A 22,502-nucleotide genomic window follows, 5' to 3' on the forward strand; every position below is an offset into this window, starting at 1 on the left:
ACAGTCATTTAGTTTTTAGAGATCCATACATCTTTTGTACTTTCGAAACCACCGCACACTTTCAAACACTGCACACTTTCAAACATCAGATAAACATCCTTAAATTAGAGGACTTTCTTTTTATTCTTGAGGGATTACTAAAATAATGTTCATGACCTTTCCACTGTCCATTAGCAGAGGACAGTGATCTGTGTTCCACAGCACACTTCTAAATTTAGGCAGACTGGTCACATTAGAGAGGCAGAGGGCAGATTTACTGTGGACCAGCACGCACACACACAAAATATTATAAACTTATCATCTCATGCCCACCCATCTACACACATACAGCCTGTGAATCGGAGTCACACTACCACGGCAGACACACATCACTGAGTACGTGCTCAGGTGGTTGGTTGATAATCTCGGTGTTTGACCGGGGACTCACCTCTCCCGATGCAGATCAGTTATTTTGACACCGGTCAGTTCCTCCAGTTCGGCTATGGACCCGACACACACCACCTGAAGTACAAGTGCGCACACACACATGGTACAGGTTGAGTGAGCAATATCACAAAACACCTTTCAAGTTTCCTGAAGATGGAACTTAACGATTATTGTTATAATTATTATTATTAAAGTTAATCAATGAGTTGATGCAACAAAAATTAACCAACAATTGAAATAAGCAATTTACTGTTTAAATCATCAAGCAAAACAAGTTTCCGTTAAATTTCCAGAAAGTTTCCACGGGAATTTTGTCTCGGGAATTTGGGGAATTTTGAAAACCCTGAATGCAGCTGGTTGGGAACATTGTCTGCCAGAAACATAAACATAAAACGTTCTGTTGTTTTTGAACGTCTTTGTCATCAGTGTTGCTCTGAACGTTTCAGCCCTATGCCTGGCAAGTGTGAGAGCGCCGAGTGGCGTAGAGGCCAAGAGCGGTATTGCAGACAGGTAGAGATTTCAATTATAGCTCGCAACATATTGAAAATAATAACTGAACTATGAACTGTAGAATGTAGAAAGTGAACTTTCCCAACACTGTTTGTCATTACCTAGCATATTGATTACTTGGTAAACTGAAGCCATGTTCATTTTAATACCAAGTTTATTTGTATAGAGTAGACTAAGTTTTTACAGCAGTGAGGAGGACGTTGATGAGGTCCAGGAAGAAAGCATTTAGACCTGAAAGGATTCAGGGAAAAACACTAAAAAAAGAAATGTGGGTTGGGGGGTGGTGATCATAGGGAATACACCTTTTTTATTCAACGTTCATGTTTTTGTTGTTCGATGAAAGAATAAAGTTCTACTCACAAAATGTCAAAAAAGTCAAAAATGTCATTTTTAAAAGTTGTATTATAAATGTTTGCATGCATGTCTGCTTATGACAAGGTACATACAGTTAAATTACCCCAACATTTCCAGTTTATTCCTGTTAATTCCCGTGGAAAGTTTCCAACTTTGAATATTCCCGGAATTTTGCAATCCTGATAAGACATCACATTAGGCCTTTCCATTCAATTTCTGACATTTTATCAATGATGAATTAAATTAGTAATGATCCGATTAAAAAATAATTTTAAAAAAATCTAAATATCTGTATTGGCCTCCAAAATCCATTATTAGTAGAGCTGTACTTTACAATAAGCACATGACATGGGTTAGTTTGTACAATGAATTATTACCAACCTTTACAATGTTGTCAAATGCAATTTTTTTGTGTTTTGTGTCTTTCTCACGGTTCATTTTACTGAAAGAAATTGTTTGACATTTTGGGATACGTGCTTATCCACTTTCTCGTTGAGTCAGAATTTTTTAACAAAATCAATTTGTAAGGGACCATGTACAATATCAATCATAAATGTTCCCATTTATTTATTGTATTACGGTAATGATGAGAAAATGTATACCATTGATGTGCAGATTAAACAAATGAGATAGTGTGTGTGCTACATGTGAGCTTAAGGGTCCGTTTAAAACCGGCAAAGGACTGTAAACCATAGAAATAATTCTAATGAATTTATCAAAATACAAACACAAATTAAAAGGAGGCCTACTTTAACACACTTCCCCGAGTAACTTTACCTTAGAAAGTATGGTAAAGTGTGTTATCTGGTCTCCTCAGAGAGTTAACCTGTAGGCTCTGCTCTAGTTTTACCACAGTGCCAGGTAATGTGGCCCAGATTCAGCCTGATACAAAACCACCTTCACAGACAACAGAAGAATCAAAGAAACACATCCAGAAAAGACAGAGAGAAAACAAAAACAAAACAATACTGAGATAGAAATTATACTGCCGCACACAGACAGACTGACGGACTGGACTCACTTACAGCTTTAGTTTTGGGTGAGTGCTTAGCCGCTGAGGGGCGTTTGAAAGAGGCACCAGGGACGCAAGTGTTCTGGAAACAGTCACAATGCTATTTCCAGCAAGCAGGTCGCTGGCTGTGCCTCTTTCAGCCAAGGGAGTAAGACTTCATTTTGAAAACGCTCAAACAACCCAATTCTGACATCTCTTTTCAGTTCAGTCTACTTCACGCAGTTGGCCGGGTTTGGCAATGGACATCCATAACCAGACGAACATTCATACAGTTCTGCTGGCTTCTCCGCTGTCTGCTTCTTTTTCTTCCATCCATTTATTTTCCTCCCCCTCTTTTTAAACTCGTACTCCCCCCGCCCCCTCTTCTCGTATATTTCACTTCCTCATTTTCTTCACACGATAATGTATTCTGTCCTCTCTTCCTCCTCCCCTTATTTTCCGTGTCATCCTTCCTTTCCTCCCCTCGATCACCGTTTTTGTTCCCCTGCGGACCGGTTAAGGCGACTTAACCGACATGAAGAGAACGCAATCACATTGGTTCTGGTTTATTTGCTGTTTACGTTAATGAATCATTCATGTGTTGAGTTTACGGAGGCACTCGGTTGGTGCCCGAGGGGAGCTGACTCAGACTGCAGTACGGAGTCACGCTACACTCCCTGGTCACCTCACTCTGCCATGCCAGAAAGTCTCACACACACACACAAAAGGTCCAGATATGCTAAATTACGTGAGTGTCAAAAGGAGGTCAGTGAGAAACATTTTCACACTGCACATTTATGAGAAGACTTGGATTGCTGTGCCCTCGCAGCAGACCAGTCTACTATTCGGAGAGGCATAAGACATTTTTTTAGAAAAATAAAATCAGACTTATGGAGGAGTTAAACTTTTCAATTATGCCTTCTCATGCTAAGCCCAGATTGATTTATGAGTGTTGCCAACCCTTAGAAAAGAGTGACTGTCTTGGTATTTGGTCATGACACAGACAAATTGTGTGATATCTGCAGAGTACAAAGACACATTAGAAGCATCGGGTGCTCCATTAAAACAAGTGCGTTTCCGTGTGTTTTCCTGACCTCCTCAAAGTCGTCGCTGACCCACAGGGGGATCGGAGTTCCCCAATAACGGTTCCTGGAAATCGCCCAGTCTCGTGCGTCTCTCAGCCAGTTCCCGAAACGCTTCTCTCGCACAAACTCTGGAACCCTACCGAAACAGAGAGGAGATGATGATGATGATGATGATGATGATGATGATGATGATTATTATTTTGACCACAGGGTGATTCAAGTATGAATGTGGGATTGAGGTCTATTTCTTCTTGAAATGAGACACAACAAGAATAGTTGCCGTCACACTTGTGTTTAAACATCATTTAAAAGTCATTTACAAACACTTCGAGAGACCATTTCATCAGGTTTTCTGGAGGGTTCATCAAGTTTAATTTAAGACTTTTGAGCACAACATGGAGTCTGATCAGCTGTATATAGATAGATAGACACGGAGAGATGATTTATTTAAAGTGTGGCCCAAATGTACATTTGCTCATTTTGAGATGAGCTTCCTCGCTACTGTAGCTGACAGTGGTGACGGTGTTTTCTGAAACAAGAAAAGACTAAATAGCCTCATTACATTACATTACATGTCATTTAGCTGACGCTTTTATCGAAAGCGACTTACAATCATGTTACATTCATACACGGTAGACACAGCTACAGGGAACAATGCAGGGTTAAGTGTCTTGCTCAAGGACACATCGACTAGGGCGGGGATTGAACCACCAACCCCCTGATTGAAAGACAGACCTGCTAACCACTGACCCACAGTCGCCCACAATCCACTGTCAAGACATCACCCACCTAAAAACTATAAGTGGGAGATGACGGATACAATACCATTTAGGAACTAATTTTACTCCCTATTGTATAGACTATTCTAAATAAAATGTAAGATTTTTAAAACCTATAGATACCCTGCTAATGTAATGTGCAATACATTTTCTTCCAACAAGAACAAGCATGGTCAAAATGTCCATTATTCCTTCTTCCTTCTTTTAGCCCTAAAAATAAACTGTGTTGCTGTATTTATTTAGCTCAACTGAAAAGGTTAACGTTCCCTCCAAGGCATCTTCCTCCTCCGTACCCCTTTTCTGCTCTCCCGTTTTCCTATTTTGCCTCAACCGATTTCAAGCTTTAATCCATTATCTCACAATCTCTTCCTTTTCTTCTGTCCCCCTCTCTTGCTTTGCCAGGCAGTGTTGCTCAGGAGAACAGAGGAGGGGGGGTATAAATTGTCATCAGGATCCACGTGCTAAGCAACGAGTTCATCAATTCCCATTTGTAGGAGGCATTTCTATTTAGGCCCCTAATATATCAATTTAATGATTTTTCTCCTTTGCTGCTGCTGCTGCTCACCAGCCCCCCGTGAACACTCACCCACCACCTCATCCTCCCACTCTTCTAAATGTGGAATTTAAAATGTTCTGTCTTGTGCTCAAGACGCACAGGAGGAGTCATTTAACGTGTACAGGCTTCTATTATAAGTCAGAGACGCTAGGGATGGATACAAGAGGGAGGCAGAGGGACAGAGGTTGTGGTCAGGACAGGATTGAGCGTGTGCTTGATGGAAACAAGCGAAAGAGGACAAAATCATGAAGAAAAAAACGTGGGAAGAAATGTGATCGTCCAATCATGGCTTAGTAATTGTAACTATGCAGACAGGTCTGTGAAGCTACATGTTGAAGCAGTGTGCACAGGGTTGTGTTGTTTTATACTCCGTTTCTCTGCTCTAACGTTAGCTAGAGATGTTAACATATCCGGCAAACTAGCTTACTATTATCTGCTGTAGACAACAAATGTCATTTCAGCCGACAGAATCAACAGTCGCCCGGTAAAAATGAGAAGCCTACTTTTGTCTGCCTCCGTCTGAAATCAAGGACCCATTGTTTAAAAAATGACTAAGCCTTTTAAAGTAGCTTAGAAAACAGTTGGGTTTGAATTAAAGAGACGGACAAAAGTCCAATGGAGGAGAAAACATGTCGGATTTCTGCTCGAGTCATTTGTCACCAGTCACTCAACACCATATTTCAAGAAACTACGTTCTGAAATCAGGCAGTGACCGAGCTTCCTGCAAAGAGAGCAGCGAGCACTCATTAATTCAGTCCTTAATTTATTCAGACAGACAGACATCTGGAGAAATCAGCCTGAACTTTCTCAATATACTTAGAACCGCTGCACACTGGAGGAAGGAGAGATAAAATGAACAAAATCCCGTTGAGAATATGGTAATAGCACTTTGCTTTCTGAAGGATTCTTTTAAGTCTTCATCAGCTAACATGAATTTCATGTAGAGGAACTGAGCACAGAAAAGACAGAGAGACAGACAGAGAATCGTCCTGAGGTTACAACTCAAGTATGAAAGTTAAGTCAAAACAAGAAAAAAAAAATCTAATAATTAAGGATGGAAGAAAAGCTTAATTAGAAAGCTGCAAAAGAGCTTCACCCTGCAACCACAGGGGGAAATATGTGTGTATGTACTTAATGTCTCCTGAAGGCTATGAAGTATAACAGCTACATTTATCCTTAAAAATTATGAATTTACATGGATGTTGTCAACACATTAATTGTAAACGTTTCATTATGTCTACAAATATGTTACATTTCATTGCATTTCACTTTTGAGCTGAAACAACTAATCGATTATAAAATGTGATCAGCAGAAATGTGGATAATCGAGTGGTTGTTTCAAGTAATTTTCAAAAGGTCCTCTATTTGATACTATTATTACAACAGCAAACATCCATTAGCTATGTAAAGATATAGTGGTGTAATTTATACCTGAGCAGAGAAAGAAATCACTCTCCCTCTGTGTGTGCCGTAATCGGATGTTCTCCTTGTTTTGTTCACATAGCTGTGCTGCACCGCTCTCATGCAGCAGTTATAAGCAGTTATAGCTGATAACGCCGCCCTCCGGTTCCCCCTCAGGTAAACACCGTTGGCTCCGTCTGCACTGTTGCCTTTGTTTGCACTGTTAAGTGTTATTAGCACCGTTACCGGCCATTTTCTAGACCATGTGATTAATTGAAATAATAAAAAGGCAGATTAATAGATAATGAGTTGCCAGATTCTTCTGCAAAAATACCCCATAACATACTGTAAATTACTTTGACATAATATGGACATAGTTGTCTTGTATTCAATAGGACACGTGTACCCCTCGTAAAAGGAATGTAGCCTCTAAAGTAGTGTGTGTGCCGGTCTCTGAACGTGTGTGCCTGTGCGTCGTCACCTTACTAGCGGCTACCCATTCATCTCAGTTTGACAGTCCCATTACCAGAGGCAGCTACTGTGGCTCAGAAAAGAGCACTGGGAGCACCAGGGGTAATACCACTTAGCAAAGCCATCGTGCCGACACATACTTTGCTCCACGTTCTGCCTTTAAAATTAGCATCATGCTAATGTTTTCTGTAAAAACATCCGTCCTGTGTGCATCGTAATAAATTGCTTTGAAAAGGATGTTTACCTTAATTAGTGAAAGATAAAGATACATATATGCACAGTAATACATAGCTGTCGTGTAGAGGCAAAGAACTTGAGGTGGTCATGCAGAATCAGGGCTGTAATCATAGCTGCCAATTCCCTGTCACTTAGCACCAAGCTAGCTATCAGCTGTCTCAGAAAACTGCTCACCAGTAACATTTGCTGTTGTTCTCCAGTAGTTTTTCCACCATGTGCTCCACTCGAACAAACCAGCTGGGGACGGCTTTGTAGATCAGAGGCGTGTCAGACCTGAAAGCATATCAACACATTACATAAAACATGGTTCTGCAAAATAAAATGCACTCAGAAGACGAATCAGAATTCATGAAGCAAGCCATTTGCATTCAGGTTGAAGAGGGATTTTGATGATTGTTGTTGTTATTTGTTTTTCGCATAGTAAGTTATATGGTGTTCTGCTGTATTTACATCAGAACACCTGCTGTATTACCACTGAATAGGAACTGGCCTGGCTCAGTAAATAGTAGATGGCAGTGTTTTTTAGCCACGCTTGCAGCATTGCTGTAAGAATGGCAATGTTGTTAGGTCGGTGAGTCAGACTGAAATATCTGAACAACTGTTGGTCTTTCAGAGAAATAGAGAGAACCAATCAGAATGACTTTGGGGATCTCCTCACTCTTGATCTAGCATCAGATCATAATATAAATGTGTTCAATAGTTTGGTTTATCACCAAATATCTCAAGAAAAAAAAACGTATTCCTATCAGTCAGTCAACTTCAAAGAGCCACGAGCATGGCTGTGGACTCCATCTTAAGACAACCTTGAGAAAAGCTGCTCTCTCAACTACAGAACCAGTGGAAAATAAGTAAGTACAAATAAATGGAAAATCTAAATCACGCAATTTAGTATCATAATTCTATTACATTGTTCTGCTTGTTCTCCCAATGTTTTGATAGCGTTCTACTTTTTCATCTCTCCAGTTAATTTGTGATTTCAGGTATATTCTTTTGAAGTGTTGTCAAAAGCATAGCTCCCTTCACTTTGCCGAGTTCTACCTTGCAGGTGCCAAGTGGTTCACACAACCGTTTCATCTCCACGAGCCTGTGTCTCCTTGTGGCATAAAGAGCACATCTCTGCTATTTACTGGGTTAATTAATCCTGCTCGGGTCAGCCTGCAGCTGCTCCAAGTGAGACACTGATTTAGTTTGCTTAAAAAGTTACAATATGTATGTGTGGATCTGCATGTGCTTGTTACGACTTAATAATGTGGGAACTTGAGGTTGCGTGCGTGTGCGTGTGTGTGACCATATTGATATTGGCTTTGTGGATTGATTCTGTGCAGACCACAAAACCTCTAATGGTCCTCAGGGAGTCATGAGTGGAGAAGAACCACACACTTTTTTAACACTGTACTGAATGCTGAACTGTACATTATGTTTTCTAACACTAAGGCTGCCTGTATTAAAGTAGAAAATATAATTTAACATGTCTAGAGTCCTAACATCTGCAGCAGGTGGGGTTATTATCTAACCATTGTTTTAATGGTCGCCAGTGGAAGAATGATGCTTTTAGTTGAAGTGAGTTGGAAGGCGCCACTCTAACGTGGCACAGAGGTAACATCAGTTTTACAGTTTGACTGTTTGTCTCACCTCCAGCAGAAGGGGTAACTATGTTTGAGACTGCTGGCATTGACGAGGCGACCCTTCTCCTTCAGCCACTTGATGATATTTTTGTCGGCATCCTAAAAAAAATAGATACAAAGAAAATAGACGTGCAGCGTTAAAGAGTAACACAATACCAGGCTGAAAAGGAGTGTTTCACTGTGGTTCCAATGTGGTTTGGTGTGGTCCGAAGGTGCAGCTTTGCACCTGGAACGACACCAAACTGTGACATCATAGTGTACTGAAACACGCTGGAGTACACCTGTGCACCATTGATGAAAAGGTGAGAAGTTAACGACGTCAGCAAAAACAAGATTTTCACCTGATGTTAATTAGTTTAAACGATGATAATAAAAGTCCAAGTGAAAACCAGATTATGAAATGTTGACATTTGCTACCCAAACTTTTTTAATTAAGCATCTCGCTATTTTTCTCCACTTTTTCTATTAATGAAAGCGCTGTCAAGCTGTACACAAGTGAAGCACGATTACTGGAACCTGCAGTTTCTCATGCAGCAAATCTAGGATTTGTCTTTCTTCTTTATGCCCATTGCTCAAAATATTGTTCACATAATCAACATATTTTATGTGCGAGCAGTATTTAAAACCAGCACACCATTTTAATGGATCTCAGAATTTAAAACACACTTAAAAAATAATAAATAATAATTACTATCGTCTTAAACATTCTTTACATATTATTCCACAAACCTATTAATCATAAACTGCAGTAGCACAACTACAGCTGAACTTATAATACTACTACTACGATTATGTATTATATCATTAATCTTGTATTGTAGCTATTGGAACATGTTTACTTTATGAACGTCTTGCATATAAAAGGTTCACAGTAAAACCATACCATGGCAACACTGCTGTGCACCACTTGCCGTTTGTTGCTAAGGTAGCGTTAAGGACAAGCATTTATCACTAGTTTGACATATTTTACTTGTAGTATTACATTTTCTCATTCCGGTAGGAAAGCTCTGGATTCTTGAATGCACCACAGCTTTAGGTTTTCCTTTGAGTAAAACCAAGGTAAAGTCACAGCCAAGGTCACGGTCTGCTCATTCAGGGTATGATGAATACCACCAAAGAGGGAGGAAGAAATTGTCTGTTTTGTCATCCAGCACATTGTTTATGGCAAACAATCTAATATGCAATCAGCCCTGTGCCTCACCACGCACCATTTCATGTCCCTCTAACCAAGCTCACAGTGCAATTCACAGCAAGCTCATAAATATGACTTCTCAGCAAGGTGTTTGGCAGACTGTTGGTCGTGACCTCTTTGTAGCGAGAAGGGTTTCAAATGTTCTCAGCCAGGAGTACATTTTGTTATAGCCTGGGCTCATTAAAACATGAAAGAGCACCTGTGATGTGGAGATTCAATGGAACTTCGCCTGCAACCAATTGAGAGAATTTCCCCACCTGGCCAATTTAGTATAAACAAGGGTTACTAGATATATTGACTAGATTACTCACATATATTTGTGACTCTTTTAGAAGACCTTCGTGACGAGACAATTTCTTCTTTAGTGGTACATTGAGTTTTTAGAAATTATTTACAGGATAAAGCAAACATTTTCAAATATATTTACTGTGCCTGACTTTCCAAAACGTTAACTGTAGTTCGTAGGTTAAAATGAAAGTATGAGAATGCAAAGAGACCGAGAAATAAAGTTAATACAGAAAGACGAAGTAGACCAGTCACTAAAGACACAAGATAATATATGAGTGCAAACAGACACACAGGAAAAAAAGAGCAATGCATTATTTTAGAATGCACTCACTTCAATCTTTATTATGTAACAATTGGTCAACATTAGTGTAAATAGTCAATAGTTGAGTCCTGTCAAAACATTCAGTGTGGAACTGTAAAGACAAGTCAAAACACTGATGGCATCGGCTCTGCTTTGTTTGGGTTGAGAGGTGAAACCTCACAGCAGGACAAAAGTGTATTTTGTAAAAGGAGGGGAGATCCTAAATGTTTATCAAGAGAAGCAGTGGCGGCAAAAGGTAAGCAGATGTAGCAACGGGAAGTGGCAGAAGTGGGGAGAGCAGTATAACGGTGGGGTTGATTTGGCAAGAAAAGGGGAAGGTGAATTAAACAAGGGTGTTGTAGGGGGAAAAAATCCAACTAAGGAGAGCTGAGGGTCATTAAACTGGATCCAGGGGGGATGCTGGAGGTGGCAGGGTAGAGTTGGGAAGACAGGAGGGTTGTTTTGAGAAGTTTAAAGAACTTGGAGGGATGTAGAGCAAATATGTAAGGATAATGGGGTCAGGGTATGGCAAGGATAGTAAAATGGTAAGAAGGGCTGGGTATCAAATCTCAATGTGTCCCCAAAAAAAGCTCAAGGACGGAAAGCTGGATTCAATAGACACGTAAATCTTGTTTAGCCCATTATTTTTTAAATCAGACACCAACTGCTTTCAATTTTCTTTTTTGTAGAGGGTGGACACCTAACGAGTGTAGGTCTTTGTTTTTCCTCAGTTTGTTGAATCAATATTTTGCAAATTTTAGAATGTTCTAATTGGGCAAAGTTCTTGTCAAAGAACACAAAGAACATGTGTTTGGACAGCATTTTACATTTGGTATAAGTTTCCTTGTCCAAAGAAATGTTTTGTACAAAATAACATATCCCCAGTGTCATTTAGGCATCTGGACTGAAAAACAAATTGGCATCGGTATCGAAACATTTCAAACAATACCCAGCCCTTGGAGTAAGGATGGTAAAGTAGGCGGAAAATTGGAAGATTGGAAGAATCTGTTTCACGAGTATGAGCTGATCTCTCCACTCCACAATGCTCTGCTGGTCGCTGCTTTAGACAATTTTGTCAATTCCAAGCCTATGCTCCTCCCCTTCCAGCAGCTTCCTGTAGGTGGCGATCTCTGCATCCAGCTTGAGCTTAATGTGCAGCAGGTCCTGGTAGTCTTGGAGATACTTTGTCATCTCTAGTTTGGTTTCGCAGAGCTGGGCCTCCAACTGAGCAATGATACTCTGGAGGCTCTCCACCTTATCCATGTGGGACATTTCCATGGCCTCCAGCTGCTGCTCCAGAGCTGCGTTGCGAGCCTTCACACCATCAATCTGGTTCTGCAGCTCTGACACTTGGTTGTGGAAGGTTGTGATCTCGTCTTTCATGGTCTTCATTTGCGTCTCATTTTTGCCAGCATGCTCCTTGAGGGTGTCAAACTTGCTCTTGTACCATTTCTCAGCTTCCTGGACGTTGCGGGCAGCCGCAGATTCTATCTCTGCACGCATGTTGCGGAGATAAGCGGCCAGGTCAGGCCGATCGCCATCCAGCTCTGCTGTGATCTTTGAGTCCTCGATCTGCTTCATGAGGTCAGCCACTTCTTCATCATGGAGCTTTTTGAGGAACTCTATCTCGGCTACCAGTTGCTCTATACGCTTCTCCAGCTCAGCCTTCTGCAGTGTGGCATTGTCAACATCCTGGCGAAACTCCCTCAGGATTATCTCTGCCTCTTCCTTCAGGGCCAGTTCCTCCTCTAGCTTTAGTCTCCACACTTCAGCCTCTTCTTCAATGTAGCCTCGCTCGATATCGGCTGCTCCCTTCTCATTGGTAAGGACCTCAATCAGTTCCCGCACCTCTTTAAACTTAAGCTCATATTCCTCTCCGATGCCTGTGGAGCCTCCCATGTAGCGGCTCTGCAGTGCAGCCAGCTCGGCTTGAAGACACGCATTTCTCTGCTCTAGAGCCTGGACCTTCTCGATGTATCCTGCAAACTTGACGTTGAGTTCCTGCATCTCCTCTTTCTCGTTGGCATGCTGGTGATGTATCTCTGTGCCCAACTCGATGGCAGTACTGCGAGTACCGGCGCGTCCGCGGTTGTCATATGAGGATCCACGGCACCGGGAAGGTGACGGGCTCTGAACCCTTACTCTGCCGCTGGAGCCGCTAACCTGCAGGCTCTTCTGGGTGTATGATGCAGCCCTCATGATTTGTAAAATAATGCGCCGTTTTTTTCCCAGTTTACAGAGTGGAACAGCTGCTCTCTCGGCTTCTCTTTGTGTAGCTCACGTCGCGAATGACGCTCCCTCAGATCACCTCTGAGTTTTTATGCCGCAATAAAGAATGTGTCGGACAGCCATGAAACTAACGCTTGGTTTTAACATATTTCAAACGTGGATTACGACACTCTTTCAGTGAACTGTGGCTGCATGCTCTTTATTAGCTAACGCTGTACTGTTACTGGCCAAGCGGGTCAAGTCCACTCCCTGATTTTTACACCAGGATGTGAAATAGTGAAGAGATCATGTATGACTGCTATTTTTCACTCACTATCCACTTAGGATGGTAATGAAGTTGGGTGTGACAGGGAAGGCACCCAGTGCACTGGTAAACAGTGACAATGTGCTTTGGCAGCAGGTTTTCCTACACAACTTGTAGTGAAACTGCTTCAACGCTAATTCCCATAACTCTCTTCACGTCAACGAACAAGTCATGTGCCTAAAGAATCATTTTAAATTACATTTGGAAAACATGATGAATATTTAATATTCTCATCTCAGTTCCCACCTAACATAATTAGAAAAAAGCATTACATCTATGACCAAAAAGAAAGCCACATTAAATTAAATTAGTAAATTAAAAATTAAATAAATTAAATATCAAATTAAATCAGCTTTTAATATCGTTGAGGGTTTTATCACACGTGTCAAACCAGTGGTTCTCATCAGGGGTGGAAGCCTGAAATGTCTGATAACCTAGTCTACATGTAAATGTCTGAAATGTCACTCACTTTGACATACTGTCCCGCAAAGTCAGTGACCTCTGAAGTGAAGCAGCCCGAGGCGTCCACAGGGCAGATAGGAGCCTGATCCCTCTGGATGATCTTGTATTCGGTGCACACCCTGTAATCATCCTACAGAGAGAATAATACACAGTTCAGAGGAGTTAGTGAGTGATGGTATTTGTATCATCCAATTCTATATTCATTATTAATGCTCATTGCAAAAGAAGTAACTAGATCAGAAAGGATTGGTTGATTAAATCAATGAATTAATGGGCAATACTTTAGATAATCTGTTAATCCCTAGTAATACATTTTACAAACATGCCCCCAAAGAATCAGGATTTCTTAGTTGTCTATGACAGTAATAATTTGAGTTTGGGACAGTTTGTTGTACAAAACAAGCAACTGAATATGTCAGTTTGGGTTCGCGGGAAATTATGAAGGGCATTTTTCACTATTTTCTGTCATTTTTATTAATGATTAACAATCAATCAAGAAAAATAATCAGGCAGAACAATCAATAATAAAAATAATTGTTAGAAGCCTTAATTTTAACAAAGTTATTTACTAGAGTATTTTACAACATTTTGAAAATGTGTCTGGAAGTAATTAAATTAGATTATCTTGATACAGTGACCCATTTAATTCAAGCTATTGTAATTTGTTTCAATTATATTGTCCGAAAGGAACCAACCTTAGAAAATAAATAACTATCTAACCCCTTTGGAAGCCAGTTTCACCAGTTCAAAGATATGTTATGACTCTATATCAAATTCCTTGTTGAGCTGGATACTTTTTGCAGTGTTGAAAGAAGCACAACGGGCATGTGACAGCTATGCATGAAAGATTGGAGCAGTGTCCAGCTGTAAATGCATTTCGTATTCAAGCACCCTGTCAAGATCCAAGATGGATGGCTCACAGGATCACATCCAGTCATAACAACATAAAATTTGAAGAATGTACTTTGGCAGCGCATTTCTTCTTACTGTATATCTCCAGAGGAAAAGCATTTTTGTTTTGGGTCTTCAGCAACCAATCAAAGTGAATGTGGTCCATAAATAACAGAAGTGTTACAAAATAATAATAAAAAAACATTTAAATGTAAATGGGATGTGAAGGGTTTACATAGGGACTGACTGCAGTGAAATAAGCAAACGAGTGCAGAAGAGAAGGCTAAGAACAAATGAAAGACAGAGTTTGTATCCACAGCTGGCTACAGCCATGAGGGCATCCATCTGCCCCTGACAAGGGCATCTAACCTATCAGAAATAACTCAATACCTCTACTCGCACAGCAACATTGGCTTCTACACTGTAGGAATACCCTGATACTGTAGCATTCAATACAAATATTTCAGAAAACTCTCTTAAATAGGCATACACATCAATGTGAAGTGGGTACACAAAGAAACATTGTATCTATGAGAGGTTGAATGTATTTTAAAATGTCAGTATTTTTTATATATATATATATATATATATATATATATATATATATAAAAAAAATAAAAAAAACATGAATTACAAGTTAACATGGTGGAAGGTATTCAAAGACAAAACTGTTAATTCAATTATTTCCCAAACTGGGTCATAGATTTCAAGACCTGCAGGTGCTGAATAGTCGTGATGGAAAAATAATAATACAAATATAATAGAAAAATTGTTTCATTTGCTCATGTCAAGAACAAATCTTGTTTTGGGCGAAGTTTAGTCCTCTTGTAAAGTGATGCATCAACCAACGTCTGCACATTGTGCAGGAAAAAGGCACTGAAAGCACGGAAGCTATAGAAACAACAGAGGACCTTGTTTAGCTCCATGTGAGCATCTTCAGGACTAAATTAACAAGCTTACTAGAAGCGATGTTTCAGAAGTACAATTCTCAACTGTACTCTAAGTCCCTTAATTAAGGAGATGAAGTGCATTATATTTATAAAGGAGGAGGTGAGCCTGACAAGAGGCAGGCAAAAGCTGCACACAATACACTCCTAACTGTGGTATATATACACACTGTGTTTTTGGGGGTTATTCAATAAATAAATAAATAGTTTTCAATGACTGATCTAAATATTTATCACGATATATTTTAAAACGCTTGTAGGTGCTAATTCCCCACTTCTGTTTGCTATTTTCATATCATGCTATTATACACTACTTTTAGTAAACCACAGAAGTGGTACTGAAACAATTAGTTAAATTAACTGATTTTCAACTATTAAACGAGTAATTTATTGAGTCAAAATTCTGAAATAATGTTAATTTCAATATCTTTTGGAGAATAGTGATAGCCAGTTAGTTTTTTCTGTCATTTTATAAACCAAAAGACTAATTTCTTGTTAAAAAAAAATAATGCACTATGAAGGAAATGTTTAAAAGACCACACTCACAGCTCCAAAGTAAGGTGCCTGGTGGACCACTCCTGTGCCTTCTTCCTCCTTGACGTAGTTATCCAACACCACCTGGAACGCGCCCGTCTCCTCACACTGAAGTGAAACAAGGATGAGGAGAATTAGATGAAAAGGGGTGAGTGGTGAGGAAGCAAAAGAAATAGAGGCACAGATAGCAATGTTTATAGAAAGAGAGCAATTAAGAGACAGATTTAGAGAACATAAACGGAGTTGCACATTTGTGGTCAGACGGGAAATTAAAGTACCGGGTAAGTTCTTTAGTTCGTGGCAAATAATACATAAACCTGTGGAACAAGAACAAGACTACTGACCTTGGCAAAGTACTGGAAGAGAGGCTTGTATTTTTTCCCCTTCAGCGTCTTGCCAGGAAATCTAAAAACACATTTAAAGTTTTTAAAAAAATGAAGTTTTTATGAGATACTGTATGTTATTCCCATAACTAGATTTTTTTAAGGACAGAAATAAAAATCTTAATTTGAGGTTTAAGTTTGTGTTGGAAGCTGAGTCTGTCATGACACACTGTTTTTTTTTTCCAATCATAGAAATAAATCTCTGCTTCCGTGTATGAAGACTTTGAAGAAAAGGCTCCCGCCAGTTAAGACATCAACATGCCTTCTTCATTGCCAGTTAATTTGTCCAATATATGGGATGAGTGGGTATAAATCGTGCTCCATTAGATTTCAGTGTATTCTGTATCCTGTATTCGCTCTGTGTTTTTATTTATTTCGCTTTGAGTTTTTTTCCTGCTTCACCCTTTTTGCTCCAGAATTCATCAGAGCTTTGTGTGCTTTGTGCTGCAAATAAAAAACACACAGTTGGTGAAACGCACATTGATAATTCTTCTGGAAAAGTGTGTTGCATTTAAGAGAATCTATTAGCAGAAATGCTATATAATACTTTTTTGTTGGGATTTCGTTACCTTAGAATGAGCAGTTTATATCTACATATGTTTTTACATTAGCCCAGAGGACACACCACAACACTGGCTCTAGACAAGGTGATTTGCATTTTCTTCGTTGGAAGTTTCAGTTGCTTGTGATCTACAACCTCACCGCTGGATGACGCCAAATCCCACACACTGCACCTTTAACTCCGTTATAAAGCAAGAGGAAACCTTTCACAGTGACTGTGAAACACAAGTTTGACGCTTAATGAAATACCATAGCTAGGTTTGAATTCTCTTAACTTAGTTTCATCGACCCACATGAAGTGAAGAATATTAAAGGTTAAGAAGATGGTGGGGGAGTAAAAACTGATGCAAACGCCTAATGGAAAAACACCAACTCTGAGCTTAGTACATCAACACTTAACACTGTTACAGTAGTCAGCCATATTGGCTCTAATGCCACTTAGCAGCGATTGTGAGCTATAATAGAGAGCTGACAACCAGTGCTTTGATGTGCTTTTAAATGACAAGAGACAAACCTCCTGCCAGTGCAGCAGTGAAAAGAGAATGTACGGATAAAAATGAACAGTAGTCTTGAGTTGATACTACAGTAGAAATTTCAATGCGGGTTGACAGTAATGGAATAGGACTGAACTGTGCTGTTCAATACTTTCATGTCATTTTGGTAAAATGATTTCTTCAGTGGTCAGCAAAGGAAGGACTGTTGTAATTGAAACCTGCCAGCTGAATTAACTACATTTAATTGGAACAATTAAAAATTTGAGTCAGTATTTATTAGTATTAGTCGTTTGCACTCTTGATGTGTTTTTCTTAGCTGGCTATAGGGTCATGTGCACTTACTTGTCGAGGAGAGTGTACTCGCTCTCCGACTTAAACAGAGCTCCCAGTCTCGCCTCCATCATAATGTAGGTCTTCTCTGTGGCGTTATCTGAGTGATGAACAGAAAAACACATGTGAATGCATTAGTTGAGTGTTCACACTTGGCTGCCAGCCCCGTGAGTTGAATAAACTCATCCCAAGGCTGCTAATATTAAAACCTGTATTGCTGTTACAGGGAAGCAGTTTAAACCAGAACGCATCTCATTTCAGGACACAAACAGTATGAACAACACATGAAGAAGAATTAAAGAGTGCTGACATGACATTAAGAAGATCACTTCATGTTTTATGTTTGATATTATATAATATTATTTGGTTTCATGTTTTGATATTTATTGTAATTTGTAATATATGTATTTAACTTCTTAACTTACTCATGTTCCACTTCTTGAATGTTTTAACGGCCTTCTTATTTGTATGGTCATTATTCCATAAAGCATTAAAAAGATGAAAGTAAAAAAACAAAAATGTATATGTATGTATGTATGTATGTATATATATATATATATATATATATATATATACATATACACATATACATATACATACATATATACATATATACACACATATATATATATATATATATATATATATATATATATATATATACATACATATACATATACATACATATACATATATACATATATACATACATACATACATACTTGACTGATTTATGTTTATTGAAGTGAATTCCATGTGCGATAACCAGCAACTTATCAAACAAAGCATCTAATATCCCTCAATGTCAAGTCCTGCTTCATAGTAATACAGTGTCGCATAAAGTCAAGGTCAGGTAAGAACCCAATAATGTGGCAACAAAAAATCAACCAGCAACTGGGCTTACTGAAAAGTTGCCACCTCAAGTAAGATACCTGCCTGACATTCTGGGAAACTGAATGCTCCGGGGCAAATGGGGATTTTTAGCAACAATAAACAGGAGAGATGGAGAGAACAACAGGGACAACAAGAGAGAGAAAAGGGGGCAGCATCAATAAAAGATGTTTCTTCCCCTCAGTGGTGTGACAAATGACTGCACAGCTCAGACCTGCTGCTGCTGACAGCCCCTCAACTCAAACAGCAACAAAGGCAGCGAGGGAAAGAGACTCAAAAAGAGACAGAAAATAAGAACAACGAAAGGACAAAACAGGTGCATGTGGAGGCAAAGACAGCGATAAGAAAACGAGGGGAGGGAAAAATTGGAGAAATGTGGAGAGTAAGAGCGCGCAAGAGAGAGATAAAAAGAGAGACTGCGCTGATACGAAAAAAAGAAGAAAAAAAACATTCATTGGTATTCTAAGGCGGTCTCCCATGCAGCACAGCACAGTCAGGATGACAGACTGCTCCAACACTGCCCCCTGCAGGATCAACGAGGCTATGACCAACTGGTATAAATCTAGGTCACCCTTTTTATTTAAACTCCCGTTTCTCTCACAGGGAACCAAAACCTACTGCAGGAGGGTAACAGGAAAAACACAAGGCACTTCTCTGGAGAATTTCATTATATATTTGAACGAGGACAACACTTTTTTCTTTTCTTTTTTTTTTAAGTGACCTGATTTGAGGTTCACCCACATTTCTCACGTCTGACTCTGGCCTACAAACAAATGTAGATGTCATACAACACATGAACAAAACTATTGGTTTAAGTTACAATGATAGGACTTTTTTTTAGAAGAGACATTGACATGTCACAGCAGAAACAAGCACAGTAATTGTTAATGGTATTAGTAACACCTGTGTTGTTCCTACTATGACAAGGCAAAATAACAAAAAACTAAATATATGATCATGATCATTTGGATATTTACAAACTAGAATAAGCGCCCCGCAGTTGTTTGTCTCTGCAAATCAAGTTGCAGTTTACATCCAGGTCTGTCCAAAATGTCATTCCTTTATAATTTTACAAAGACATTTGTGTGAAATAGTCATAGTTAGCATATTCATTATAAGTAGACTGCATTTCATCTCAGTGTACCTAATAAACTGGTAGCTATATATTTCATGTATCTGACAGCAGTGTGGGTGGTCCTGAATCAAATACTTGTTAAAAGGCATCTTGCTTTTGGAAATTAAAAGACCTGACAATTTGAGTAAGGTGGCAGGTTTCAGGTCAGATTTGGATCACAGATTGTGCCGTTACAAACGTCTTGACATTAAGAAGTCATCCCTTAAAAACACTTCTACGTGCAACAGTAGAAACATTAGCAAATGTAATACACAACTATATGTAACTGTCTTTTGATTAAATCTGAGTGGGCCCTTTTACGTGGGTGAGTCTACATGGACTTAGCATCAAGTTATTGCTTTTGAATTTGAAGTGTCTGGTTGGTTGAAGATAAAAGTTCCAGTACAAATTGTCCCATGTCATACATTTACATCTTCAACGTCAACACATCTTATTTCATCAGCTAGCACTTATCTAAAGGCTAGAAACTCCAACACGGTATGGTGCAGAAACCCCCTCCTCTCAGTGCAACTCTGCCAAAGCAGAGCGCGGCTCCTCTGTTAATTTGTTTATTTTTTTGTTCTGTCTGAATAAAAAAAAATTTTAAACACCCATAAGCCGATAGTGTGGTCCAGGACACTACAATGGAAACCAGATTTTCAGCACTTAACAAAACTATCAATCTTGGTATTTCAAGCAAATCGACAACACAAACATGTTTGAGGGCAGGATATGCGAGCAGATATTTTATATTTGTATTAAACAATAGATAGGCCTATAACAGGATTTTATGAGACTCACTGTGGTGGGTGGATGCTCACTGCCAAATATACATTTAAGAGGACAGATCTATGAGCTCTTGTAAACAAGTGTGTGCTCCAGTAAACAATTTAATCCTAAACATATTGGTTGTATAAATCAAACCCACATAGTATGGTAAACGAGACGGGCCCCTTGTTTCAAGAAGGGTCTGGGGGGAGCAGGGTCCTCTGTCCCTCCCCGCAGGGAGAGGGTGCAGCGAGCTGAAAAACCTTCACCACGGGCCTTTCCTCTAGCCTCGGAGAACATGAGCCCGGCAAGATGTAAACATATTTTCAGTTCATAATGAAACTGTGGCAGGCCTACTTAGACTGTCTATACTGTAATTAACCCTCTGAGACTCGTCAAAAGCTTTAGATATTAAACAGCATGGATTTTGCTATGGGGTTCCTCTAGGTCAGGGGTCACTAACAGGCGGCCCGCGATCCGGATCTGGACCCAGACACCTTTGTATCTGGACCTATAACTGATTGATAATTGATCATTCTTAAATGTTGACAGAGCGCTTATATTTTAACCGGCGCAGCTTTTCCAGCACTCGTTTAGCGGTCTAGAAACACACCGATTAATTACATGCGTTGTAAATCACATCACGCGATGCTACTCGGCCAATCAAATATGCGTATTCTGGTAAGCATCGCAGCTCGAGTGAGATACACACAGACTGGAGAGCCTTGAGGAGGAGAGGCGGAACATTCGGAACAGAACGAGTGAGAGAAGTTATGTCACAGGGTGTTCCCCAACAAGAGGAATGTGGACAGCGAAACCCGAGTCTTTAACCAGACTCTTCTATGTTCATTCTTCCCAAAGGAAGTTCAAAATATGTCTCATGTGTTCAGAGAATGTGACGATTATTAAAAGCGGCAATGAGAAGCTTTGCTGCGAGACAATGCACAACTCTTTGGAGCAAACGTACCGACTCACATCCGAAATGAAGGAACAGAAAAATAAAAGATCTAAGAGCCCAATATGATCAGAATCACATTCACTGTCCAACAATAATGCCAATAGAGCTGAAACAAGTGGTTTTAATAACAGATTTAGTCCCTGCACACACATTTTACAAGAGAATAATATAATATCGTGGCGTTTTTGGTTGACATCACTGGACACCGGAATTAACTGAATATAAAGTTACAGGGTAAAGACGATTAAGTTAAATGTATTTTTGTAAAATGAAGTACATTATTTTAAGATAAACATTTTTCTAAATCTTTCTGTAATTATTTTCCATTTTCAAATCCAGCCCTTATTGTAAGAATATTCATTTATATTTATTATTGGAGTATTTATAATTCATCCATTCTGATAATACATATTTTTTAGATATTATTTATTTATTTAATTTGACTACATACAGATGTTGAAACTGCTATAGGCTACTTCAATACATATGGGACTAAATCATAGCGCAAGTTAAACATTACTGTGATCTTCCGGACCTTTGCATAAGGACATTTTCTCGAACTGGACCTTGTTGAACATTAGTTGAATACCCCCGCTTTAGGTGTTGGTGTCTTAATGTGTTTTTTTTTTTTTTTAATCATAATTTTTTACCATCACGTGTGGTAAAGAATTGTTAGATTTAGCACCAAATCTGTGTAACGAATGGTATCAACCGAAAAACTGCTGTAGCACCTTAGTGTACATGAGAATGGCAATCATATAAAATGTTAAAGCCCTGATAAACTTTCCCAATTCATCTTAATGTATTAATTCACAAGTTTTTCATGACTACAACAACTTGTCACATCATTTCAGATGATGTATACCACTTCTTTGTGGCATGCATTGAGCTGCTATCCCCCACTAAAGATCCTCACTGTGTTGAAAATAAAACTACATATTTTTTACAACACTTTTTTACTGGATATAATAAGTACGTTGTATAGAAGTGGAACAATCGTGTCAAGCTTCGTCACTCACCTTTGACCTTGACGTATAAGAAATCTGGGTTAACACAGAGGGCCAGGTTGCTTGGCAGTGTCCAAGGTGTTGTCGTCCAGGCGATAAACGCCACATCTTCACTCCCAACCAATGGGAAGTTGACGATCACTGATGGGTCCTGAACGTCCTGAAGACAAAAGAGAAACAGAGATTCAGTCAATTCAATATACTGTATTAACAACCAGACCGTCAAGTTTGTTACTCGTGCTGCATTAGACCACTCGAGGTGTGATAGCGGTTGTGATTTGTGCCAACCTTGTAGTTCTGGTTGGACTCAAAGTTGGACAAGGGGGTGTTGCAGGCGGTGGAGAAAGGCATGACTTTGACTCCTCGGTAAACCAAACCCTTGTCGTACAGCTGTTTGAACACCCACCTGAACG

General features: G+C 39.4%; 2 protein-coding genes across 2 annotated transcripts in view; both read right to left on the minus strand.

Annotated features, from left to right (window-relative positions):
• Window positions 1-22,502, minus strand: part of iars1 (isoleucyl-tRNA synthetase 1) — a 46,857-nt gene that overhangs the window by 21,564 nt on the left and 2,791 nt on the right. The window contains exons 6-15 of the mRNA XM_034533866.1: window positions 22,378-22,495; window positions 22,102-22,249; window positions 17,364-17,451; window positions 15,928-15,988; window positions 15,596-15,691; window positions 13,219-13,341; window positions 8,443-8,534; window positions 6,985-7,083; window positions 3,376-3,502; window positions 428-501 (exon numbers count right to left, since the gene is read on the minus strand). Of these exons, the coding sequence (XP_034389757.1) occupies window positions 428-501; window positions 3,376-3,502; window positions 6,985-7,083; window positions 8,443-8,534; window positions 13,219-13,341; window positions 15,596-15,691; window positions 15,928-15,988; window positions 17,364-17,451; window positions 22,102-22,249; window positions 22,378-22,495 (1,026 nt within the window). The remainder of the gene's footprint in view (window positions 1-427; window positions 502-3,375; window positions 3,503-6,984; window positions 7,084-8,442; window positions 8,535-13,218; window positions 13,342-15,595; window positions 15,692-15,927; window positions 15,989-17,363; window positions 17,452-22,101; window positions 22,250-22,377; window positions 22,496-22,502) is intronic.
• LOC117731478 (vimentin-like) lies at window positions 10,227-13,208 on the minus strand. The gene has a single exon (XM_034533867.1). It carries the CDS (start codon window positions 12,413-12,415, stop codon window positions 11,279-11,281), a length of 1,137 nt encoding a protein of 378 aa, XP_034389758.1. The 5' UTR covers window positions 12,416-13,208; the 3' UTR covers window positions 10,227-11,278.

This window comes from Cyclopterus lumpus, chromosome 5, assembly GCF_009769545.1.
Source record: "Cyclopterus lumpus isolate fCycLum1 chromosome 5, fCycLum1.pri, whole genome shotgun sequence".
NCBI classification, from domain to species: domain Eukaryota; kingdom Metazoa; phylum Chordata; class Actinopteri; order Perciformes; family Cyclopteridae; genus Cyclopterus; species Cyclopterus lumpus.